The following is a 27,587-nucleotide window of genomic DNA, read 5'->3' as shown; positions in this document are numbered from 1 at the left end:
GGGATTTCGGACGGAGTCTTGGACCAGTTCCTTCTCCGGTGACATGCAGAGATGTAATCCCATCATTTAGAAGATGAGATGCTTTACCGGCAGATATCACAGAAGGACTCCTGGTCCCTGAAGTGATATAGTAGAAATGGTGACGTGACGTGGGGTAAAAATAATAAGTCGTCCCACAGATTCACTGCAGTTCTCTGTGGGGATGTTATAGTTATCAAAAATGTTGATTACAAAGAAATATACCAGAGGACTGTCTGAGTGGTAGAGAAAAAACAGCTGCAATGAACGAAGGTTGGTAGCTTAAATTGAACTGGTGGCTTTTTGTTGGTTTTCAGGTATTCCAATTCCAAGATCATCCTTTTTGATCAACAATAGTCCCTAAAATCAATACTCAATAAGCATATACTGTATAATATAACATTGGCTGTTAGTTTTAAATTGTGTTATGTTGCTGTCTATGAAAATAACTTATGCAGAGAAAGATTAAGGTGAATCTTAAATCATTTTGGCAATGACTGGTTTCTTTCTCAATCATTGTATTAACTATTTATCATCTGATAATCGTTTTAGAATTTGTAGAAACAAACCAGGTCCTGTTGTTGCTTGAATGCGGACTCTTATTTTGAAACGCCCACCAGATACAGTTATCTATTGTTGATCATATCTTTTATTTCACATCAAATTGCAAATCAGAAGATTTCAAGCAGCCTGGTTTATTTAAAACCAACAGAATTAATTTATCACCTTTTATTTACTTTTTAAAAATTATTATTTTTTTAGCATTTAATTTTCAGAGCTTGGAAATAAGGAGCGGTAATGAAGAGAACATTTCTTGTTTTATTGAGAAAACTCGTTATAACGACATGCAAAACCCGTTGAAACAAGAACATTTCTCATTATTACGAGACGAGTTTTATATCTTCTTATAACGAAAAGCCTGGTTAAAATGATCAAACTTGCACTCGTTAATGCGAGAAAGTTTCAGTAACGAAATTAGTTTTATATTTCGTTTTATGTTAATGAGGAGCCTATAATTCATTCTGACGATAACATTTCTAGTTTTAAACAAGATAAAAAAATATGCTCATCACAGTTAGACTACGACTTAAAAAGGCATGAAGGGGCTCGTTGATTATCTCCATTCAGTTTCACTGTTGCTACCTCATTTTATTATTTTAGTTTTAATGATAAAAATGTTACGAGTTTTAAAAATCTCAGTTTTCTTGTTTTAAAGTGTTTTGCATGTCGTTATAATGAGAAAGGGTTAGGGTTAGGGTTCTCACTTAAACAAATAATGCTCTTTAACTAATATTCAAGCTCTGGCTGTCTAACGCTGCGGTAAGTTGGTTTCGAAGCGCCTCAAATATTTCAAATATTTTCACATTATAATTTTGACTTTACTTTGAAACCGTAACCAGATGTACTTGCTGGTTGTATTTTGCGATAACTTATGTCGCTGGTTTCAGGCAGTGCTTGTATTTAAAAATAATATTTAAAAAAAAATGACCGCAAGATACGGTCACTCGCGCGTCTTCCACAGCTTTTATTGTGAAGCCCAAACCGGATGCAGTCGCTGTTGCAGAGCTAGAGCTTGACGCCCCGCTGTTTAATAATCATCCAACGGGGTCTCTGAATGTTATTATCACCGGGAGAACGGCTGAATTGAGGCTGCGGATTGAGACAGAAGCAGCGGGAGAAATGACAGCGTCTAAAGATCCGGTCAGGAAAAAGCCGAAGGACTCTCAACAGGACGAGGTAGACCCACTGATACCCGCTTTGTTTTTATGAAAATCTCGTTCAGACAGGCGTTACAGCAGTCACCTTAGAGCACTGATACAGCAACACCATCGGGTCAGTTAGATTATTTATGAGCATTCTACAGGTTTATAAATCACTACATATTTGACAAATGCAAAAAAAAAAAAAAAAAAAAAAAAAAAGGTGTATTCTCTAAATGTAGAGTTTTAATATGCAACACCATGCGTTTAGAAAGAGTGTTCTCCACTTGTACGTGTGGAGTTGGGATTTGATATTGACAGTTTTAAAATCCCAGGTGAAAGCTGCAGCTGCTGCATCACACCCAGTCGTTTTCTATCTCACAGGAAGATCTGTCTGCAAGCTGCAAAGCCTTAAAGTCTGTCAGCACACAGCTATCAGCCTCCTTCAAGCTAAACCAGAATGAGATTTTAGGAATATGCTGTCAACGGTGCCTTCAACAGGTTCCAAAAAAACATAAAAGAAAAAAGAAAAAATGAGTTATTCTAGACAGGCAGGAGAAAAAAACAGGTATTTTCTTGGTGTTATTGTTTGGTATAATTGTGACTGTCAGTTTACTACAGTTGATTTTTGAGGTGTTTTTCTCTTACTTGTTTATTGACTAAAGCTTTAGTTTAGCTCCTGGTTGTGTTTGTTCATGACTTTCAACCTTTGAAAATTCGTTTATGACTTTGTGCTCAATTTCAGCTTATTTTGGCATATCATTCTTTTATAAGTATGTACACTGACAGGTACTTATGATTTGCAAGTGGAGGGAAAATTATACATCCTTTTTAATATATGTACATAATTTTGAATAAAGTTGCAGCCTAAGTAAATAAATAAATCAACAAATTACCCCCTTCTTATTGCCATAGAATGATTAAAGCAAAAAAAAAAAAAAAAAATCACTTACGAGAAATAACGACATAGGTCATTATTTTGTGAATGTGACAGTATAATACGTAAATACAAAATGCTTTTACATACCTTTATTTGTTTAGTCTGCATTCATAAATATACTCTCTTCTTTTAGAATTTGACTTACTTTTGTGTGTTTCTTCCCACTTGTTTTGCCAAATGTCTTCCTGCCTTTTATTCCAAAAGCAAATATTGAGTTTTAGTTCTGTCCTCCAAGTCAACATTTATTCAGTTTTAGTGAGAGCGCTGTGGGTTTTTGTTTTTTTAAAATATTTTTTAGAAAGTGACTCCGTGAAACTACAGAGAACATTATGCGTTAATTAGTATTTTTTTAATCATTGCCAATCTTTAGATTTATAAAACCAGTTATAAGTTTTCACATTTTGTTTTCCTCAAACTCTTGAAATGTTTTGTATTAGTTGTGCTGTTTTAATGGGGAAAAAAAACCATTTTGAAATGAATTACATTTTACTATACTTATTCCTTACACTTTTATTACAGTTAAATGTTAGGTCCTCTAGAGTAGCAGGGGGCACTCAACAGCAGCCGTGTTTATTTTGAAACTCGCCAGATGTGGTTGTTAGTTTTGAGCAACAACTTATATTTCAAACCTCTAACTAGTGAGATTGTCTCACTTCTGATTCATAGCTTTGGTTCTTAAACTTAAACCAGATAGCTTTTTGTTTTAATAGACTATCTATTATTATAGATATAGCTTTGTGAGTGAAGTGGAAGCTTTTATTTTGAAATTGTTCATGGTTACACATGTAAATTCTGAATCTCTAATCAGAGGTTGTTGCCGGTTTAAGAAATAGCTTTTATTTTGAAACTAGCTGGAGCCAATTACTAGTTTGTAGCAGTATCGTTAAACCTGAACATTTAACTTGATTAAATTGTTGGATTTAAAGTGCAGCTTTTATTTAGGAAATTCTAACAAAATTCTAGATAACTATCAATTTCTTTTAACTTGGTCATCAACAGGAAAATACGGTTTCTTCCAATAAAAGCACTTTCAACTTGCTCGTCAAAATTGTCAAGAAGAGACATAATTTTGGCAAAACTAAGAAAATAATCTATTAAGTCTATAAAATAATAAAACAGAAATTCATCAAACTTAGTAATAAAGATGTTAAATGTCAAAATGAAACTTGGGGTTTCATTAGAAACAAAATATGTTTTCTTTCTTGATCAATGTCGAAATAAAGTAGAGATATTTGGTTACTATACAGCACCGTGTTTACAGGAAGTGGTGGCCAATTCTGCTCAGGGCCGCGGTAATGTTTTGACTGGCCCTGCTTGCAGCATCAATCTGCATTACATTTGCTTTTAGTCGTCACAGTTACTCTGATAATAATCTGTCACTCTAGCTTTGTTAAGCTAGACATCCATGGCTGATTTATTCTGTAGTCTATGTCCAGTTAGGAACATCTCTGTCCGTTTCCAGCTTCCCATCGTCCAATCTTGAGGCGAGGTTTAAATCTTCTGTGTTTTTGTGTCCTCACACACAGACAGTCACCCCAAAACACCGACACGCACACTTGCCTTTCTCGCCTGCTTTGCTTTCCGCCGATTCGAGGCCGATGAGGACGCTTTTGCAGCGGACCGTGTCTGATGGCGCGCACGGGGAGCACGGCAGGAATTAGCTTGGAGGTGTTGAATTAATGCTTACAGAGGAGTCGATGACGGCTCAGCGAGTGTGTCCAGAAAAACTCCACCGACCGCCGAGTGTGTCGGTGGGAATCACTTCCTCTTGCTTCATTGATTAAACGCTGTGCGCCTCGGCAGCTGGGCGTGTGATACGGATTGCTCTGTGCCTCGTTATCCTCACGATGTGGATTCTGCTGGTGTACTTTGAAAAAAAAAGAAAAAAGAAAGAGCTACATCAATATTGAAAATGTTTCATTGAAAACAAATTGTTTCTTACTACGTCAAAAATGACTAAGTGATCATTTTAGTGATATTGTGAAAGATTTGCAGCTAAATGTGTACATCTAAAACCCAGGTGTCTTCTAAACTTTAATACTCCTTGTAATTCTCACTGGCTGTGTTTCCGCTACAAATCTGCGTAAAACTTTGTAAGTATTCCACTAATGTCAAATTTTGCAATTGCGGTTTCCCCATTTTATGAACACGAATAAAATATGTGAATACGTTTGTTGACACGATAAATCATAAAAAACTAGTTGCGTCATAATCCTACAAAAACTTTCTGTTTTCTTCTTCTTCGTGGTTTCCGGCAGCGACAACATCCGGTTGTTGGTCATGTGACTTATGTGATAAGAAACAAGTGTTTCCTTTGCAGTTTTGTGAGGTAAAACTATTTCTATACCACTAAAAAAAACTCACCTCATCGTAGCGGCAAAACTCTTTATAGACAAAAGAGTTTTTTTAAAATTGCCATGTTTCCGTCAAGTGAATTTATTTTCAAAATGTCAAATAACGCAGTTGTATGGTGAATGGAAACGCAGCTACAGATAAATATCCCAACACCTTAAAAACGTTGTGCATATGAAAGGACAGCATTCCAGCTGTGAAGTATGGAGGTTGCAGCAACAGATGGCATTATGAGGAAAAAACCAATATGTGGGCGAACTGAAGCAACATCACAAAACAGAAAGCAAGTTAAAGCTTGGGTACAAATAGGTTTCCTCATCATGGATGATGATCCTAAGCATAACGTCAAATTACAAGGTGGATGAGAAACAACCAAATGCGAAGGAAATGTGTGTAAATATCTGAATGTTTAGAACAGAATAGAACATTTGTTAATATTCCTGAATTTACCTTCGTTGAAACAAAGACCTTAATCAGAGTCTGACTGAATGACAGTGGAAAACCATTACAACTATCCAAACTTACTCAGGTACCCACGAATGACATTGTGGATCTCTTTGCGTTCTGTTACACACCTTAAAATACTCAGAAATAGCAATGTCATATCAGTTGCCCGTAAAGGTCGTTGCAGATGTCAGACTTTTTGCTACTTAGTTTTTTTTTTTTTGGTCCTGCATTTCCTCTTTTTAGGCAGTGGGCCTTATTCTTTCTGCCCTGAGGCTGTGAAATTTTCTCACTCTTAGGATTTCTGCCTGTAGTACAGAACCAGCTATCTTGGGGAAAAAAAAAAAAAAAAACCTTAGCATTGCGCCTCACTTTTCCATTTTCAGTGTTTAAAAACATTATTTTCATCTACAAAACAACAGATTCACCACTCAGATATGTTTTCCACAAAAACAAAAATGACTAAAAATAAATGCGTATCTTCAGTGCAGAAAGCACATGCCTAAAAAATGACCACTGTTTTTAAAAAAAAGCACTTTCATCAATTGAACTCCCACCTTTGCCTCAAATTGCACGCGCATGAGTAACACCTGTAACACCCACCAGGATTCCTGTTTTCGGTCATAAACGCCGTATTTCCTGACATGTTAAATAAAGTAGTTAGTGTTCATGGTTACAGCTGTGACTCCAGGCTCTTAGAAATGGAAATAAAAGGCAAAAAAAAACAATTATTGGGATGTTGTATTGTCGCAACACCAAGTGCTGTTAGAAGAGCCTCAATTACCCTCAGCATGGGGAAGAGAGACTCTTCTGCTCTCAACTCCGTAATCACTCTTAATGCATGAGCACGTCCGTCATCGAATAACCACTTTAGACCTCAATTTCCGTCCTTTTTCCCAAATTTTCCCCCTTACATTAGTACTTCTCAAATAGTGGAGTGTTGGCAGAATGGTCGGACTTTTAAGTATTAGTGTCTGTGTTCATGCTTGACTGATAAACAAGCCTCCAGTCACAATCAGTGTCATCAGTGCTCAAACTAATCAACAGGCGGCCTCTTCAACACACAGGTACACCGGAGTACAAAGCTGACGGAGGAGAACGGATGGAGAAAAGAAAAATGGCAACTCCATTTTTTTTTTTGTTTCCCTTTTGTTAAGAAAGTCGTCTTTGGGTGTTTTTGTGTCATTTGCGTCAGTAGTTCTTGCTGCAGCGCCATCACAGGTGAGGAGGTCAACAGGATTTTGAATTGGTTTGGATCGTTTGATATCGTTTCAGACCTCAGTCGAACCTGACTGATTACGCACGTTCTAGTGAATCATTTGAACTTTTTTTTCTTTTTTTGAGCATTCTTAATTAAATGTTACAAATCGAGTTAACGATCTGAAGTTGGAAGTCATCAAATAATAAAAGGAGCTCATTTAAAATGAAAATTATGGTTTGAAAATCAGGTGACTAAATGCAGAATACTGGTGGCAGAGACTCGTACAGAGGGTTTGTACAGATAAATACAATTAGATTTTCCATAGTATTTCAATTTAAAAAAATATCCTGGGGTGCATGGAAATAAAAAAAACAAAAGATCATTGATAACCGATGTCGCTTTAGCTGCTGTTTGTACTGAAATGGTAGCCTGGAGCAGTCTGTGGCTGGAGCGGCAGCCAGCTGTGGTCTAACCTCACTTCCCCCTTTTCATTTTGAAGCTAATTTAACCAAGAAATCATTACTGATATAAATTTGTTATAAAAGTATTACTGATTGCACTTTAAAAATTAGGTATCTTTATGTTATTAAAGGTAAAGTTTAAACAGTAATGATTTCTTGGTTAATGTCAAGTTGTCATAACAAAGACATTTTGAATAATGTCAACTTTGTATTAAAAGTGTCATAATTTACCGAATGTCACTTTATGACAACAGTCATAAATATTCATGAAGGCTTATTCATGTTCATGTCATGTGTTATGTCATGTTTATGAAAGTGTCATGACAGTTTATTCGCCCCCCTTCAAATAAAGTGTTACCTGTATTTGTTATTTTATACTTTTGAGAATTCCTTTCATTTTACCACCATTATATCTCTTTAAGACTATTTTGACACTATTTAATTTCCCTTTTGAGGGAAAACAATAATTAAAAATGTGCTGCAGTTTTCTTGAGGTTCCTAAAACAAACCTAAGAGTCCACTAGTAGTTAATACTTAACATTTTACCATATGACAGCTACATACTTTCAAACATAATGAAGCTTCCCTTCCTTCCTCGGCATCCGTGTGTCAGGTGCCGGTTACGGCCCCCTGCCGAACGCGCCTGACCTCACGTCTTTGCTCAGTTTCCGCTTCAGAATGTGAGGTTAAACCGAAAGCCTGCATCCTTTTGTCCATTTTTCTTTCTTTCTTTTTTTTCCTTTTAGGAGTTGTGACTGCAGGTTAAATCTTCCTTGTGGAAGATTGCTACGGCTTTTTTTCTTCAAATAAGAGTTGAAAGCATTCATTCAAAATCTTAGGTTATATAATTTAAAGCAAAAAAAAAAAAGCAGCTCTTTCTGTAGACAATCTTTTGTCTAGACATGATGATTACGCTGCATTTGCTTTTATCTTGTGGTTTAATGGCTCCAAAGCAATACCCGGTCTTCCATCTGGAAGTTTTTTTTCCCGTAAATTATATAAAATAACTGATTTATTCACAGAGTGATATTTAAACACAACAGCTCTTCAGGTATAATAAACTGAAAATGAAGAAAACTCTCATAGCCAGACAGATGGATGTTTCTGACCGTTGGGGTTTAGATGCCATTGATATAGATTTGTTTTCTGTTGATTTTTATTTGTGTTTTTTTTTTTTACTGGGTTTGCAGGAGTTTGTGGACGTCAGCCCCCCACAGAGGAACTGGAAGGGCATCGCCATCTCTCTCCTGGTTATAGTGGTGGTCTGCTCGCTCATCACCTTGTCCGTAGTCGTCCTCACACCCAGTACGTTAAAATTCATCTTATTCAGATTGCCTAGTCAGCAGTTAAGTGTTTTTACATTAAGCTGAAACGCAGCGTTTTGTTTTCCTCCCAGCTGAGCCTCCAGAAAGCAGCAAGTCCAAGCTGACCGTGGCGGATCTGTTCAAACCCGAGTTCCAGATTCACGACCCGGAAGCCCGGTGGATCAGTGGTGAGTTTTAGGCTTCAAGCCAACTCTGAAAATTGGAATTAAAATGTTCAGCCCCGGTTGTGGTTCTGATGGACCTTCCTTTAGTTTTTCTCGCTTTTTCCAGATTCAGACTTTGGCCATCCTGTGTTTTTTAAGTCGATTTTGCCTTTTAAAAAAAATCTTTTCCTTTGTTCCAAATTACCCTGGAGATTTTATCTCTACATAATTGCAGTATTTATTTAAAAGCCTTAAATTTTAATATTAACAACAGAATTACAAGTTTAAACCAGAAAATTATGTCGCTGTTAATTTTGTAATTAAGTTTAAAGGTGTAAAATAAACTCTGATTATGGCAAATATATGTAATTATTTGTTTTGTCTTGGAATCTACGACTTTTTGAGGTTCTCTAACATCAATAAGAGCTAGTTAGTAGCTTCATCTCTATAGACAATATAGTTGTGAAATTTGACATGTCAAACATAAATTCACTCAAAGGAAATACACCAATTCCCACAAAACTCTCGTCTTTCGGTGCCAAGATGAGGTGTTTATTTTTACCCGTATTTTAATTGTTTTATTTTGCAAAACCACAATAGAAACACTTTTTTCTAATCGCACAAGTCTCATGATCAACAACTGGATGTTGCCGCTGGCGCAAACCATGATGACAACGGCGACAGGAAGTGGTTGGAGGACGATGACGTAAGCAAACATATTCACGCGTGAATTCAGTTGTGTTTCTTATTAAAAGGAAACACCACAACTGCAAAATTGTTGCTCTTTTTGACATTCGCAGAATATTGACAAAGTTTTGTGTACATTTGTAATAGAAATATCGGCAATTCTTGGGACTAAAGTGAATGAAATGTGCAGAAAATTGACAATTTTAATAGCAAAAAACTGGCTTTTGAGGGGTTAAAATGTAACATTATTAACTTCTGTGAAGAGAGAAGTTAATAATGGCATTCATAAAAAAAAAGAATCTGTTGATGCACGATATTTCTATGACAGTGTGCAAAAGAGCTTCCTTGGTGCCTGAAGCGTCCAGGTGAAGCTCAGAACAAAGGGATCCAGACTGTCAGGGATCAGTAGAAGTGCTGCAAACACGTTTCTGGTTTGCATCACAATGAACCCTCCTTACCTCAGCTTGCCTCCAGGCCACGTTGCCGACGCCTCGAGATCATATTTTCGACCTTTATCTATATCAAGTTCTCCTTCCCTCGCTCATATTGGGGATGAATTTCCAACATTTTGTTTAACCGGCTCCCCCTACAGCACTGAGAAATTGTGTTAATCTCTAAAAAAAAAAAAATTCTCGTTTAAGAAAAGGGGAAACGGACAATAAACTATTGGAGAAAGAGAAGAATTTAAAGAACGGCAGCAGGATTTTTTTTTCTTTGACAACTTGACAGCTAAATTATTGTCTTTGTAGCGAGTTCAGACACGTTGATGGCTAAATATATCCGTCGCACCTCTGTGAAGACTGGCTAAGGTGACAGAAGGTGAGGGGAAGGTGGAAAGCGCAGGACAGTGAGGAAAGATTCCCTTGTTGCTCTGAAAGGGACACAAAAGATCCAGCGCCTGCTGAGTCCTTCCCTTTCACAGGGAGATAATACTAATGACTAGTTCTGTAGCCTGTGGCTTCTTGTTATTGGATGGTTGAGCCTCTGACACACTCTGGTGTGTTGGTAAATATATTTATGAGGGCTAATTTCCCGTGGATCTACATTTTAATGTCACGACTGACCGAATTCAACCAGTTGCAGCCTGGGATGCTAGATTTTCATCATCTCTCTGGAGTTTCTGAAGCTCTCGCTGCTGTTTTTCAATATTTTGTCTATTGCCAACTCTGTTGTTGATTTAAAATTGTCCCTCTATTTGTATTTAAAATTGTGGTTTTATGTGGCACATTTACTTGACTTTGTTCAGTTCAGCTTATATTAATGCAGAGCCAATTTGTAAAGAAAATAACTCATGTAAAGGCACTTTATTAAACAAGCTGGACAAGTCTACTTATATGAAATCTTATTCAGTCTAAAAAACTGTAAGTTAATTCAACTACACATGTTCATTGAAATTAAACAGCCATAAAAAGCTCAAATAGACACGTTTCATTTTATTGTTTACATCCAGAAATTTCATGCATGCACACAAAGCTGAAGGGCAAGAAGACTATTCTTTTTAAACCCCTTAATAAAAAAAAAAATAAAAAAATAAACAAACTGCCGCAGTAGAACTGGAGATGTAGGTATTATTAATTTGCTGCAGAGCACCACAGCAAAGGCAAAATAACACATAAAACCAGTTGAACAACTTAAAAACACTCACATTCATCGTTTTGTCATCGCTCTGCGTCAGCTACACTCTGCACAGATCCGTTGCCATGGCAACCGACAGCTCCACTAGTGTTATCAGGATTCAACACAAAAAACACATTACGTTAACAGTTCTCACACAAAAAAATGCAATATTTGTCAACTGAACCAAAACACACCGAATTCCACAGCACATCTACATGTTAAGATTGTCAAAGTCAAGCTAGCATAACTAGCCTACTTCCTTAAAACTTTTTCCTGACCTGCTACCCTTGGACCTTGTTATCCAGCAATTGTACTGTTGACAATTAGTAGAAAATCACTGCGTCCCTTTTTTTTAAAGATTTAGCTCATTATGTTGACATCTTGACAGCTAAAACCAAAATACTAAATATTGCATCAGACAAATAAAAAGAGCACGCTTCATCCAGAAATTTTACATTGCAGAGATGTTGTAATCTAAAGAGTCACTGATTAAAAACAGCTTGCTGTTCACGGCATGCTGTATCCAAGCATATTGATGGAAAGTTAAGTGGAAGAAAAAACTGGTAGAAAATGTGATAACAAAAACCAACAATCAAATTTCTATAAAACTGTAGATATTTTAAAAAAATGAAAAAACTTGTTGTCGACGGTCTGTACCCAAAGATACTGGTGGAAAGTTCAGTGGAAGGAAAAAGTGTGGTAGAAACATTTGCACAAGCTTTCTGCAATTAAAAATAGGGTAACTTTTCTATCAAAACTCCAAACTTATTACCCTTTCTGACAACAAAGCAGACAAATCACAAAGTGACCACCTGGCTACATGCAGCTGTAAAAGTTGATCTCTATACATTTTTGATAATGTCTATTCTGAATCCAAACATCTATTTTAAGGCAAAACATTTAGCGGTTTGCATGCGGACCAGTTCATCAAGAAGTTCACTTGTTTAAGTAAGAAAAGTATGTCTACCACTAACACAAAAGTCATTTTGTTCCTAGACTTCAGACATGCGTTCTTATTTCATCAGAAATAATATCACCATGAATGTATTAGTTTTTTTTTGTTTTTTTTTTTAGTTTGTCTTCCGTCCAAACCGCAGGAAGCCCGACTGGAGCTGTTTGCACCGCTGTGATGATTTGTTTTCAGCCCCACAGGGTCAGCTGTCACATTAGCTGCGTTATTGAGATTGATGATGAAATGGGGGGAATTGCAGCCTGATGCTGTAAAAGTAGTTTCCATCAGGTGTGATGAAAGCCGAGAGGCGGTGCAGACGACGTGGCTCCGGCTCCGACTTCACTGCAGCTCTAATTCCGAGCAGGCCTCCGATGGAAATTGCATTTCTTGACAACCTCAGACTTATTTTCGCCATCAGAGTTGGGTCTCAGCGGTGGCCGCGCCGACATTTAACAGAACAGGGGGACGCGTATGAAATGATTTCTTACGTTTCTTCAAATGGCTGTTCATAAATTGTAGGAAACCAAGCGTAAAGCATCTCCAGTGTGGAAGCGTCCAAGCTGGGCTTTGAAAACGTAATCATAGAAAGAGAGTCAAGCTGGGAGATTGAAGCTTGCAGAGTTCAGTCTTAATAAAAAAAAAAATTTTTTTCAAGAGTTGAACATTATTAGAATTAATGTTTCACATCAGTGCTGCTCGGAAACGAGCAAAACTAAGATTTGGTTTGCAGCAAATCTTCTGATCTGATCTTCACATAAATGTTGTCATCAACATCATATTACAAGTACTGTTAATATTGTATAGCATTTTTATTCATATTAATTATTAGTAAAGGGTAGTTGCCAAATATATTATTGGATTTAACAACCGTCCTTTATTAAATTCATCAAATGATGTGATGGACAGTCTTCAGTCTGAACTCACGACAATTTTCAGTTTACAGTTTATTTACATGTAAGGCTCTTATTGTGAAGGTTTGCAGGAAGTTCTGCCTTCTTATTTGCTGAATTTATACTGTTAACAAGACTGTCCTCGCTCTTGGTCGCAGTTGGGATTATTGATGCGCTCCTCCACATTATTCTAATAAGAAAATAATTTCTACAAATAATAGTGTTTGTAGAAACTTAACATACCTGGTTTTATATAGGATTAAAGTGTGAAAAGGGGAAAAAAGGTGCTGCTTATGAAAACAGTGTCATCACTCCTGTGAAAATTGGCGTTTTGGTAACATGATTACAGAGTGGACACACAAAAGCAATGACCGTAGATAAACAACTGTTATAGCTGCACAACCAGGGAAGGTTTTTAAAGTTCAAAAAAATCAACACAGAGAAGGATTATTCACAAGCGAGAAGCAGCCGCCAGGAGTTGATATTGGAGGAAATTCAACCTGAAAACGCAGCAGCTTCCTCTCATACTGTACCGGCTTGGTGATAAAGTTCAAACCAAAACAATTTGGAAACGACTGAACAAAGGCAGCTTATTGTAAAGGTTAGAATGAAAAACCCTCTTCTCGGTTTGCATCGGAATCTGATTCAACACCTATTAGACAGATCAAACTAAAGCAGAGTTGAAAACGAACGCTTTGTTTCCCTGCTTATCAGCATTATGGATGCTACGGTGATCTGATGTTTCCACGGGAACGGTATAATCGCTGTGTGATGTGCATTTTCAGACTAACCCCTGAATTGTGTATGAGTGATTTATTCATGAAGTTTAAATTTTTTTGCTCCGAATACATTACATTGGATTTAGCCAAGAACAAAGGGGGAAAAATCCAGACGCCTATGCAGGACGACAAACAGGAAACTGTAAATCCACTAGAAAAACCTCAGCAAATGCAGAAACAGTGAGTCCTATAATTATCAAACTACCTGAGCAGAATTTAATGAGCCCGAAACCTTCATCACTCTAGCTGGACATCTCACTTTAAAGTTCTTAATGTGAGATGGCCACATCTCACATTACATTGTAATGTGAGATGTAATATAAAGGACAAAACACCTTATAGTAAGTACTTTCAGGTGCAATACCATCAACAATTTTGTGGAATTTTATGCAAATATTTTGAGGCTAGCTCTCAGTTGGTAACCACTGCTAATATGAAAAGCCAACACTAGCCAACTTGTTTTGGGGAATGTCAGAGGTTGACCATGATGCAACAGAGAATTGTGGGATGTTTCGCTGATACACCATTGTTCATGGTGCTGAAAGGCTGAAAGGAAATATAAATATTATCGGTAAATAACTGACTTCCTCTGTTTTATATCAGTCTGCTGTTAGATTGCTTGAACAGCTCCACCTGCTGATAACATGTTAAAAGCTAACCTTTCCAAAAAAAAGTGAAAATAGTTATTTTCACACTAAAAGCTTCTTGCAACACAGCAATAAACATGATTTCTGCAGGTTTATTGTTGCACAAAAATCTAATAAGTATGTTGTCCTACAGAAATGACTCCCACTGCGCATCAACAACTCATACAAAAGCTTCATGTTAGCTAGTTAGCACAGCCACCGATGATGATGGAGAAACAGTTTTTCTGTAATGGTAACTTTTTTCTCCGCCATTAGTTTGACTAGAGCTTACACGAGTATGATTGACAGCACTAAGACCCTCCTCCTTTCTCTGATTGGTTGTTTCTGACCAAGCAGTGCACTTCTGCATATGGCTGTAGGACTACAGGGAAGAGGCGGTGGATTTAGATTATTATTATTTTTTTATTTCATGTTATACTGTCACAACACGGGGACAGTTTTCACAAATATGTAAAAATAACCATTTCTTCTTAAAGTTTCATCCTTCACTTTTAAGTCTGAGATATTACTGCAAGATCCTAAACAGGCGATTATGCCATGGAGCCTCTCTGATACTATTATTGTTTTTGATAATCTGACAAATTTTAGTGTGACAAATGTTAGCAGAAGAAGTCTGTAAGTGGTAAAACACCTTATAGTGCGAACAAATTAAGGACGACTTAATTCCTGTACCAGTTTGGAGCAGAAACAGGTCGCCTTAAAAGATCTGCTGAAAAAGCTCAATTACCAAGGATAATGAATCTGTCAACACAACTCAAACAGGCTCATCAACAGGGAAACAAAGTTGAATGCAGACACAAAGCTTGCTTGATTTACAAGAGAAAATGCACCATTTAGGATTTTGTAAAAACGATGCACAGCTAGCCTAAAAACACTCTAATTTCCCTGCACATTTAAATTTGAGGTGTCCTTCACATAACCCTCGCTGCCAGTTGACTTACTGAGAAATGTGGATCCACATTTGGATTTCTTTTTCCAACTGCATTAGTGCACACGCCCAGCCTGAACCCTTTGCGTGGCAGGAGAGTGATTTCTCTCAGCCGCAATCAGCTACAAATTCATTTCGAAATGAGATCCGAGATTCCAAAAGGAGGCAAGGCGAAGAAAGGCCTGGCTGGGGCTGCTTCTGGATTAGAATGACAGAAAATGACTCGGGGAATTTAAAAACTAATCCCCGTTTCAGTGTGTATTAAACGGTTCAGCGTGAAATATGAGTGGAAGAATGCAGGTTGGGATTTCGGGCACTAAAAGACGTTTGCAAAAACGATGTAAAGCTAGCTTAAAAAACACTTTTTAAAATTTGCTGTGTATTTAAATGCACAGGCGATAAGGTGGGCATATTTAGAAAATATAAAAAAAAATGTAAAGACTTTTTATTGACCTAAACTGACTTTATGAAGATATACATTGTTGGGATTCAATGGAACTGTTATGAAAAACTCAGAGACTTTGCACTTTCAGCTCTTGTTTTGTAAATTAAACAGACTGATAAACCCCCCCCCACAAATCTGCAGTTTTTTTCTCTCTCAAAAAGACATGAACATGACCTATTCAGCTGTATGAAGCAGCCATTCTTTATTCCCTGCATATCATTAGCCTCTCGCTGCTGGTTGCAGCCAGGACCGGACCGTAATGAGAAAGATCCAGGACATTGTGTGTGTGTGTTGCTGTTTGAACCTATAATGGACAGAGAGGCCAGTCCAAGCAGAAGGTAAAAGAAAATAAAAAAGCTCTGAATCAACACTTCAATGTGAAATCAGAGTGGTGGACTCTTTGTAGTGAATAACTCCTATTATCTGGTGGGCGCTGATTTTCATAATGTGTTTTTAATTATTCTCGCTGATTTTTATTATTAAATTATTACCGTACTGTTGCAAATTGTTCATGAAATTAAGGTGAGCATTTTGCACTTTTGATGTCATTTGTTTGGAAGCATTCATTGGTTACCTTTTGTCAGATGCAACAAAACATTTCAGGATCTGGAAACAGTGAAGTGTGAAAAAAAAAACACACACAAAAAAAATTATATTGGAACCAAATTTTTCTCAAAGCAATGCCAGGACAGAAAGATATATGCACCTGAGAACATAAAAAAATTGATAAGGAAAGTCAAAAACATACGTTGATACACAGCAAACCCTTTTTAAGAGGAAAACTAACAGCTATGCCCCTCAGGGAGAACTTATGATGTAAATAATGGGGGAGTAATATCAGAAAGTTACAGGTGAGTTTTAACAATGCCAAAATGGAGAAGAAATTGTTGCAATCTGAGAAGGGTTGTCCGGTACAACAATTTGAAGTATATCACTTCTGTCTATAGAGACCATAAGTCTAGGTAACCATTCAAAGCACAAATTTAGGCTACGTTGTTTTATTTGGACTTAATCGTTCCTTTTGTATTTTATTTCCTGATATATTTCTTTGCTTTTGCTCTCAGACTCAGAGGTGGTGTACAGAAACAGAGATGGTGACGTCGTCAGGTTCAACTTCGCCCTGAACGAGACAGAGGTCATCTTGAAGAACACTACGTTTGTAAGTTATTACCGCTCTTATTACTCATTTCTTCACATTTTCAAGACTAAAAAAAGGCTCTTTAGCCGCTGTCGTGCAGAAACTTCAACTGGGATCAATAACACTTTGAGTTTTAACTACCAAAAAGTTGATTTCATGCAGGCTGGAGCAGTTTTGTAACAGTTTTACTGTATTAAGAAATGAGAAATTGCATTAAATCTTGGAGTAATAGTGGAAAAAACACAAATGGAGGATGGAAGATATTGATTTATGTATATTATTAGTTTAACTAATTGTATGGCTTTAAAATGAGATTTATTTAGCATGTTCTCAAGAATGAAACCAAGAAAACTTTTAACAATCTCACCTCAAACTTTGCCAGATATTCCACAATAGTTGCATCTGCGTTACCTTCAGGAATATACATTCACACCCTGAGCTGCAGCTCAAGTGAATAATTGATGTTTCCTGTTAAATTTAGCCGTTTTCTGCTGGCATCGTGTTAATCCTGTTGCTGTTCCATAATCCTTGTGCGCTGAAGCAAATCAGTCCATTTTTGTCATCGTCTCACCCACGTTTCACCGAGAATCACTGAAAAGCTTTAAAGCCCGCTTTGATGACGACTGGAGGTTAGCGTTCGAGCCAGTGTTGCAGCTTGCTCCCGTTTCCTCAAAGCTGTAGGACTTTTAGAGAAAAGATGACGTTTTGTTTCAGAAACTGACGCAACAGATGGAAATATGTCTGAACTTGTTCCTCTTGATTTATATAAACTAAGAACTAAACCTCAGAAACACATCAGGATCTCTCTGAACACATCATAAATATGTATCCTGTCTTTAGGTACAGATCTATTTGTCACTACTGGGATATAACGCTGTGTATTGTTGATGAAACAACAAAAACATTGTTGATAACCAAAAAACATAAATACAATCGATGGTATATCAATACCATTGTTATCGGTACGATGGTATCGAGTGTCATTGTTAAAAATTATCAATACACATAAAAAATGGCCGACAATACTTCTCTCTTTTCTAGTGTTTTCTTTCCTTCCATCATTTTTTCTCCCTTGTTTTTTTGTGCTTATGTGTTCTCGTCTGCCTGTTCTTCCCGTCTTTTCCATGTCTGTACTTTACTTCCACCCACATTTTCTTCTCTCCTCTTTGTGCCTCTATTTGGTTGCCTCCTTTATTCCCTAAAGTCCTTTCGTCCTTCATTCTACCTGCCTTTGTTCAACTCTTCCATCCTTGTCTACCATCTTATTTTCATTTTTTATTCCTGTCAGGAAATGAGATGGACATCTCTCCAAGCATAAGGGTGTAAATTGTCAATTTTGAAAATCTTGCATGATTTTATTTAGATTTTATTAAAAGAATGGCATGTCTAAAAGCTAATATTTCTACCTTTCCCAATAGTCAACCCCATTGTATAACTTTTGTGAATCTTATTTTTCTTTCATCTTTCCACTACTATTCAGACAATTCATCTTTAATGATGAGATCCAAGTCTTTGAAGTTTGATGAATAGTTTTGAGCATTACACTGTAGTGAAATCTTTTTTTGTGAGTCTGACATAATTCATCCCACTTAAACCCATTTTTAATTATCGCCTCTTTACCTCTAGGTGTCTTTCAAGGTGGCAAAATATTCACTCTCTCCAGATCTGAAGTATGCACTCTTCGCATACGATGTCAAACAGGTGAGCTTCAAATTAAAGCTGATTTCTATAAATAAAAGGTTCCAAGCATAACAGCTGGTGTTTAGTTTTTTTTTTATCATTATAATCACACCAGCTTTGGTTGCAATTCATCCTGGGTGTCATCAGCCATTCTTCTCACCTTTTGTTTTATATCCTACCAGATTTCCATTGTATTCCCTTGAAATACCCAGTGCTGCCATCACTCATATGCATACACACACACACACACACACACACACACACACACACACACACACACACACACACACACACACACACACACACACACACACACACACACACACACACACGCACACACACACACACACACAGACTGGTTTTACTGGGGAATGAGGACCAATTTTTTTTCATCATTTGTGGGGACCACATTTCTAGTGGTTCTATAGACTCATAAATAATATTGTACAATATGTATAGCTGTATTACCTTATACACAGCTTCAAATAACTCAATTTCAAAAGTAGGGTCATCAACCTGTCTGGACAATGCTTCATGAGAACTCATTAAGTTTCTAAGAAACACATCAGATGCACTGGACAATCCAGTGCACACCACACTGCAAAATTCAGTATGCACTGGCAATGCAGTGCACTGCACTGGATGATACACTCTATCCATTGTCCATGTGCATAATGCATAATGTCCAGTGACACTATGCGCTGGAAATTCATAATGCCACCAAATTTGTGTTGTTGGTACCCCTGGGACCTGGAACATCATTGTAAGTGAGTTCACTTACACTGATGATTTTAGTGCTGATTCCTTTGCATTCTTAGTCATCCAAGTACAACTTATGGTTCCTGAGGTAAGATCTATTTTGGGGGATCAAAAGGTCACCCCTATGTTCATGAGGCTGCTGTGTGCCAACTGACAGTCTGAATGTTGTAAAATTGGGGATGGCTGAAACCCCAGGGCTTCTCTATGAGAGTTCATCATCTGATCAAACCCAGAACCCCCAGGAAAAATCTTTCTTTTCCATAGAAAATTTCAAGAGTTTGAAGAAATTTCTCCATAGTGCCTGCTGCTAGCATGTGTTTGTTCTAAATTAAAATTAGCGCTTTCTTCGTTGATTTCCAATTTTGACTTCCTATGAGTCACTTCCTGTGAAAGAACCCCCTGGTGGTTGAATGATTTTTTATTACAAAATAACTGTAGTTGAAAGAGTTGGATAAACAAATATATAGAGCTGTCTTAAAACTGTTCCAAAACTGTAGTGTTGAATATTAGTTAGCTAAATATTTGCACAAATGTTTACACTTTTAGAGTCTTTTATGCACTCCGTTTCATACTCCGTTATTAATAAATTCAAACAATGAACCACATTTTTGTCTTTTTTTTTTTAAATCAATCTGTTTACTCAGTCACGTCATGGGGACCTAAAATTTGGCCCCCATAAGGAGGTCCCCATGACGTGATAAAAACAAGAACACACACACCACCCGGCTGTGATGTCTCTATTCATATTTGCTGGCTTCTTTTCTCTGACAAGTGATTTTTCTGCTTTGGCGAAGGGTTGCTCTGATAATTTGGTTTTTTGAGGGCTGAATAAATCCGTTGCTCCTCTCATGAGTTCTTGCAGTTCCCTCTGAGAACAAATTGTACCACCTGGACCGAGCAGGTGCTGATTTGTTTTGCATAATTTCAGGGGAAAGGGGGTTTAAACACTGGGTTCCCAGTAATATTTGTGCCATCAGTCAACCTGCAGGAGGGCTTTCCTTTCTCCCCACAGTGAAGGTTTTCCATCAGTTATCTGGAAATACGGCTGCAGCTGATAGAGCAAAGGGTGTGTTCTACATTATGCTCTCCAGTGATTGCTTTGCCAATATAATTTCTTAGCTTGTCAGCCTCTCATTTGAAAGGAAGAGTGCACCTTAAAATTCACCTTAATTAATTAAATTCCACTTTCATTTGTTGCTCTGGCAACAGAGAATCACCTCTTAGTGAAGCTTTCAGTTCCTTCTGAAATACAAAATGCTCTTTTCTAAAGGAAGATTCCCAACAATCCAAACCGACTGTGGCCCTAATCATAAATGTTACTAATGCTTGTGCAGACTCTGGCAGTAAGATCTGCTTTTCCCTCTTTTACATCACTATGTTGGAATGTTGGCCCACTCTTTGCAGAATTATTTTTATTCAGCCACATGGACAGGCTTTCAAGAATTAATGCCTCTGGCCTTGGTGGGTACTATATTGTTGGGCAACTCCCCAATTCCCCGAATATTTTCCAGTATTTTAAAAGTATGACTGAAAACAGCTGAAAGCTATCTGTCATTTTGACATTTGGTGCAGACTCGAACATGTTTTCAACTTTATAGACAGAGTACACTGCAGGAAACTAAATCATCTGACCTGCCTACTGAATCAGTGCATGTCACTAACTAGGTGCTCAGCGTGTTGAGGAGTTATGGAAAAGAGGCTTTTGAGCATTTCTGTGCAGAAGCAATGGCTTTCAGGGTCATGAAATTCCTTCTGGATTGGAGAAATGTTCCCCGATTTTAAAACTTTGACTGATGGTGCTTGTGATTCCAGTGTCCAGCGTTTTAGTCAAGCATGAATGCAAGAGTTTACAAAAAAATATAATTCAGCTTTACAGTTGAATACTTTAATCAACAAACTCACAAAGCAAGAAATGTCATGGTAATATTTTAGCATTACTTTGGTTGTGGGTTTTCTCTTTGGTCTCACACTAAAGATTGGTGAACAATTCATCCATGAACTCTGCTACATCTATGTACCAACCTAAAAATGTTAAGATTGTATTTGTTGCGATTACCAGAGGGACCATTGGTGCCAACAGTCCCATTTTGAAAAAAATGTAGTTTTAGGACTTGTAAAATATATGTACTATGCCATTTTTTGTTTAGCTAAAGTTTCTCTGAAGTTCTGATAAGTTAACTTTTATTTTACCTGGAGTATAAATGTAATATGACATGGAGGCTTCTTAATCTTTAATCTATAAATGTTGATGAAAAACAATTAGTTCATTACATTGTTTTTTTTCTCCTTTTTTTTTTGTTTTGTTTTAAAAGATGATGTTAGGACAAACTGTCGCAGGTTACACATTTATTTACATTTCTACTCAAAGAAGATTTGCTCAATATTTTTTTAAAGAAATAGGCATTAAAATATTTATTCATGCCAAATAAGGCAAACAAGCTATAATTAACTTACATAATGTACAGTATTGGTAGGATTAAAATATTTTACTTTCAGTGGATTCAGTTTAAAATATAAGATTTGAATGCGGTGTTTTCACTGTGTCATATACTTTATTACTTCCCTGGACATCTCAGGGTCATTAGCTTTTGCCATTTTATTTACTCAGAGTGACTAATATCAAAAAGCCTCAACACTTTATCAGCGTTTGCTTTTGGTGATTGTCTCTGCTGTCGTTGCAGGTGTACAGACACTCGTACACGGCGTCGTACATTGTGTACAACATCAACACGAGGTAAGAAATGGCTTTAGCTCCTCTGTCGCTACTTGCGTGCGGAAACAGATGGCGGTTGTTGATGTTGTCGTGTTTCATCAGGGAGGTATGGGAGCTGAACCCACCTGAGGTTCAAAACTCTGTTCTCCAGCATGCAGCCTGGGGAAGGCAGGGACGGCAGCTGGTAAGACATTTTCCCTAATTTTCCCTCGTTTTCCCTCTTCCCTCGCTTGAGTTATTGCTCTAAATTCTTCGTCTCTTCAGAGGGAGCTGCTTCGATGTATATGAACAATATATTGCTTGTTTACCTTCTCTGTCTGAGTGCGTTTGTGTTCATGTCTACATTTTGTCCTGCTCAGCCAGCTTATTGAGAGGAATTAGGTGGGCCAAACAAGTTGTGTTTTCTTACACTTTTTGTGGAGTATAAGAAAACTTACTTTAAAACTTATTTCAATATACTTCTGTATGATCACATCAACACACTTTATATAAGGTTTAAACTGAAACTATCACATTTTGTAAACAGTAAAATTAACTGTTTTAGGGTTTGCAGATATTACTAAGAGCACAAAGCCCCAGACTCATCCCCTTATATAGAAACTTAGATTGATTAACAGCAATTACATTTCAGCAGTTTCACTAAAATCACTCCTGTGGAAATGTGCAAGAACCACTATTTGTAATAGAAAGGTAATATTTCTATTATACATACAATAAGTCAAAACTATATTGTATGGTCTCAAATTGTTATACAGCTGTTACTTTCCGATGCATGAATAAAGGACTAGATTTTTATCATGAAAATACTGCAGCACATTTCTGAGTTTTTTTTAATTAAATATTGCTAATTGATGGGGTCCTGTTGTGTTAACTTTTCAACAACAAAAAAGAAATCTCTCTTAAAATAACCTCTCGATTTGAAGTATCTGCCAGTATTATAAACTTCCTGTCAACAATGAGATATTTTATAGTTTTTAGCTGTAAATCACTGCTTTGTAGCCCTTTCTGTTCTTATTTTACATTGTTACAGTTTTTAATGATGACTTTACTTAAGTTTTAGATGGCTACTGCTATTCAGGAAGTTTCTTTTCTCTTCTTTGGGATGTTTTAGAGTGCAACCACTGTCAAAGAATCAGAACTTGTTTCAAATATTGGTTGTAATCCAAACTGGAGGTTTTAATCATCTTAAATTTACATAATTAGTATTCTGAAAAGGGGCCCACTTTGACCTAAAGGCTAAAATTGCCTGGGCTTTACTGAGAGATCTGCTTTTGTGAAGAATTGAAATGTTGTTCAGGGGCATTGGCAAATCTGCCAGACAATCTGATGAGTAGTTTTTATTTTTCTGTCAATGATCCAAACCAAACCAACTGCATTAGTGTTCCATAAAAATCTTGCCAAAGTGGATAAATACCTTCTTGTAGTGATAAAGATAAAGTCCACTCTTCCTCCTCAGATCTACATATTTGAGAACAACATCTACTATCAATCAGATGTGAAGAGCAGCTCTCTGAGGATCACCTCCTCTGGGATGGAGGGCGTCATCTTCAACGGGATAGCCGACTGGCTGTATGAAGGTGGGTTTATTTAGATCAGCTCTCTGGATGTTTGGGCTTTTAAAGTAAACTGTGGCTTTGATGAGTGTTTGATGCAGATTCATTCTTGGAGAAATCGCCACACTTATCCTTCCCTCAGATGTTTAAAGGGACAATATTATACATTGTCCATTCACATAATTACATTTTATAGCACAATCAAGTAACTAAAATGCTACCTATATAAAATATTATTTGACTTTGTAATTCAACGCCTTCAAATTGGGCCTCTGTCTCTTTAAGAACTCCTGCTCTTTCGGAAACTCCGCCTCCAGGAAGTCACCACAACATTGGTCCTCATTGGTCCCTTTAACAACGTCTTTACCGGTGTTTCACGAAAAAGTAGTTTGCATAATGAGCTCAGTAGATGCCCAGTTCTACCAGGTGTTTGCCAATTGCTCCTGGCTAGTCTGAAGGAGCTGAGTTGGAGAGTCAGTGAGGCGAAAGCCCAGAAGCTTAGAAACTACAGCTCAGAGGAGAAGATTCGTCTGCAAAGGTGGCACTAGCTCCACCCAGGCATGTTGCGCAACTGAGTGGTTGCCACGGGAGATTAAAGTATTTCTCAAACATTCATGAAAAAAAAATAAATAAATAAAAATCAAGGCAACATTCCAGATGTGTTTTGATGAGTAAATAACAAAGTAAAGCTGAAAAAAAAAACTTATTTTATATAATACTGACCCTTTAAGAGGGAAATTTGTCACAGTCACAACTGGTGGATACAGTTTACTGTGAAAAATCAGCTTTGTTTTTGGCATTCAGACTGCAGGGAGAGCAGATGAGACAAACTAAAGAGATTAGTTATGAAAAACAAGCAAGGCTCTGCAATCCTTGAAGTGTCTGGGAAAGCTTTGGACAAGCAGCAGCACAAAAAAAAACCTGGCAGATGAAGGACATTTGGTGATTCAGCTTTCATGTTTGTCTTAGCAAAGTATAATCAGTTGGTTGTTATTCTCGACTAATCTTGACAGTTCTCGCAGGGGCAGCTTATATAATTAACCAGACAATTAAAGAACAAGGGGGATTTTAAATGAGTTTTGTTCTGTCAGAGGAGATACTCCACTCACACCTGGCTCACTGGTGGTCGCCTGACGGAGAGCGGCTGGCCTTCCTGAGGATCGACAACACCCTGGTGCCCAACATGGCTCTGCCGCAGTTCACTGGCAGCACTTACCCCCGAGGAATCCAGTACCCCTACCCAATGGTAAGGGTTTGTAGAATCTGATGAGTGCCCGAGCTGTTTTTGAAAAAAACATGCTAATTGTTTTGTGGAATTTTCAAATTAAATGACATTTTCTTGTTTCTTGATAAATTTGTGATGAAAAATAGAGTTTTGATGGGAGGCATTATGTATTTTCTGGGCACAAATAGTGCTATGAAATGGCACGAGGTGTCACCTTCTGTCATCATAAAAATGCTATGTATATCAAATATAACTTCAAAGAAATTTCTCTTTGCAATTTAAAGCCTTGAAATTGGGCCTCTGTCTCTTTAAAAAGCACGTACTCTTTCCAACACCTCATTTACAGCACGTCATCACAAATTTTTACAATTGACAAAAATAGAAAAATAGCTGAAGTACATACATACGGAACTGGTCAAAGTCAGACTGCTTGGAACGAAAATGGGAAGAAATAAGGAAAGACTCAAGACATTTGCACCATAAATTTTTTCTTCCTTATATGCCTCAACTGTTTTTATGCTTTCTACTTCAGGCCGGTCAGAGGAACCCAACAGTCAAACTGTGTGTGGTCAACCTGTTTGGCATTACAAACACTCAGGAGCTCCATCCCCCAGATCAGATCAGACTCAGGTGAAGACAAGTAAACATCTGTACAGTGTTGGGAGCATCAAAAAGTCCAATCATTTTGTCTTATTGTTCTATCTGATTGTCAGAGAGTTCTACATTACCATGGTGAAGTGGATAAACAACACACGCCTTGCTGTGCGGTGGGTCAACCGTCCTCAGAACGCCTCGCTTCTGACGGTCTGTGACGCAACAACTGGAGTCTGTCACCAGGTCTGAGCGTTTTCTTTTCATGAAATGTGAACATTTCTTTTTGGAACTCTTTAGCACAAAAGCTAAAACTAGCTAGCTTTAGCTTTTGCGTTCATTTGAGCTATTACATGTTTTTTTTATCACTTTGCAAGGAATATGATACCGTAGGTCAACATACTAGTGCTAGCCTTGATGCTGTCATTGATAATTTAGCTAGCTTTTATCATTTTAGCTCATTTCAGCTTTATGGGTTTTTTACTCTGCATGGGGTATTTTACTGTATTTTACTGCAAGTTTGTTGCATTCATTAGTATTTCAGCTGGCTTTAGCTTTTAAGGTCATTTTATCATATAAAGTGCTGAGACCTTACAGTTTAGCTTTTAAAGCAGTGAGTGTTCTGCACTGATTTCTAAGACTTTAGGTGGGAATTTTGAATTTACTGAAAGTTTTCACTCCTTTCAAACCGTTTTTCTTTAGGCATTTTTCCAATTTCTGCAATTGACTTCAAATTATTCTGTAGACAGTATCCACATGGCATTTTCGCAGGAAATGCAAATTTTTCTACAAAAATAAAAGTTAGCGCAATAAACTTGCAAAATGAAACCTGTAATAATTTCATTTACATTTAATGTGCTAACTTTCCTGTATTTTCTTGTTTGTATACCCTAACACATATTTCTGAAAAAATGCAAGTACTTTTAAAAATATGTCCTTTTCACTGTGCCTTTTTTGTATTATCCTCATATTTCTAGCTAGTTTTATGTATCTTCTGAAAAAAACAACATACAATCATGTCAGTGTAATTTGAATACATTAACACATGATTCAAACAGTACATGAGAATAAATTGGATTCCATTTATGTATTATGCTGTTTTTCTTTACTTTCGCATTGTATATTATTATTATTATATTTTTTCTTGTAAAAATGTACTTTCTTTATTTAAATCTTGTATATATGCCAATAAAAGCTGCTTTTTCTTCCTCAGAGACATGAAGAGTCCTCAGACACATGGCTCACCAGGCAGGTAAATAAAGAAATGAAAATAATTTAACAATTTTATGTTAAATGATTTTAACATCAAAGGGAGAAACCGTTTCCGTTAGAAATAGCCACCCAAAATTGAAGGAGCTCGTCTGTATCTAAATTTGAGTAGAAGACAAACTCTTTTACCTGAGAAATTATTAAAAGGTTGCAGAAAGATGAAGCAAAAACTAAAGATGCTTGTGTTAAACCGCGTCCGCAAGCAAAAATAAAGGCAAATATTTTGGCAAATAACAAGAATCACCCGAATACATCGAAAGACAGATATAAAACCAGGAAGCATTCATGCTGAAAATGTTTTGCCTCCCCGTTTCTCCCCCCACAGAGTCAGGAGCCGCTCTTCTCAGAGGACCTGAGCAGGATTTTCCTCATAATGCCCGTCAGACACGGAGGTCACAGAGACTTCCACCACGTCGCCATGTTCTCCAAAAAGGTGACTGAAAACAGACTTAGTTTCCTCGTTCTCCGCGTGTCTCTCTTGTTCCATTTCTGTCCTCCCGCAGCAGAAAATATCCAGGCAATAAGACTCAGAGCAAAGAAAGGATTTATTTCCAGGGAGATCTTATCATGGGGAGCTTTGATTTTAATCCCAGCCATGCTGCTTTTCCAACAAATGCTGCTGTAATTTAAAATCAAATCCCTTCAAGGAAACAGTGTTCATGTCTTAACCCTGTATTCATCTGCAGGTTGGATTCCACATTTTAACATTTCATTCACAACCAATAGAACTGAACCAACTATTTATTCCAGCTGAAGCTTCATTGTAATTTCAGAACAAAATAAACCCAAACCTCAACAACAGAGAAATTGGACAACAGTTGTCGACCCATTTAACGGTGGGCAATAAATCAACAACAATATACATCATGTTAGACGCGTAATCAATATTAATAAATAATACATCTGGTAGAATAATCAATATTCAATAATGTTTAGAATATGAACTGAACTCTGAGCCAGAACCGCACAGCATTTTGAGCGATGTAGCAAGCTAAGCTAGGCTGGTGGTATCAACTAACTCATACCTAGCAACAACCCGTTGAGTAACTTGTGCAGAAGCAGTTTCAGGTTTTTCCACCGTGTCTCATAAGTGCTTAAAAATAAAAAAAAAACAGCCTGGAGTGAGAACT

General features: G+C 37.2%; 1 protein-coding gene across 2 annotated transcripts in view; it reads left to right on the top strand.

Moving 5' to 3' along the window:
- Positions 1-27,587, top strand: part of LOC103473799 (inactive dipeptidyl peptidase 10) — a 52,728-nt gene that overhangs the window by 13,688 nt on the left and 11,453 nt on the right. Inside the window, exons 1-13 of one of the 2 annotated variants that reach the window (XM_008424317.3) lie at positions 1,573-1,755; positions 8,307-8,421; positions 8,513-8,608; positions 16,594-16,688; positions 18,294-18,368; positions 21,788-21,840; positions 21,922-22,003; positions 23,276-23,396; positions 24,464-24,618; positions 25,130-25,227; positions 25,311-25,434; positions 26,402-26,440; positions 26,783-26,890. In XM_008424317.3, the coding sequence (XP_008422539.1) occupies positions 1,699-1,755; positions 8,307-8,421; positions 8,513-8,608; positions 16,594-16,688; positions 18,294-18,368; positions 21,788-21,840; positions 21,922-22,003; positions 23,276-23,396; positions 24,464-24,618; positions 25,130-25,227; positions 25,311-25,434; positions 26,402-26,440; positions 26,783-26,890 (1,218 nt within the window). In that variant the 5' untranslated portion in view covers positions 1,573-1,698. Of the gene's footprint in view, positions 1-1,572; positions 1,756-8,306; positions 8,422-8,512; positions 8,609-16,593; positions 16,689-18,293; positions 18,369-21,787; positions 21,841-21,921; positions 22,004-23,275; positions 23,397-24,463; positions 24,619-25,129; positions 25,228-25,310; positions 25,435-26,401; positions 26,441-26,782; positions 26,891-27,587 lie in introns of those variants that run through there. The other variant, XM_008424307.3, reaches the window with a different exon arrangement.

The sequence above is a fragment of the Poecilia reticulata genome, chromosome 2 (assembly GCF_904066995.2).
Source record: "Poecilia reticulata chromosome 2, P_reticulata-male-v2, whole genome shotgun sequence".
NCBI classification, from domain to species: domain Eukaryota; kingdom Metazoa; phylum Chordata; class Actinopteri; order Cyprinodontiformes; family Poeciliidae; genus Poecilia; species Poecilia reticulata.
Note: the sequence above shows the minus strand (reverse complement) of the source record. Positions and strands in the feature narration are given on the sequence as shown.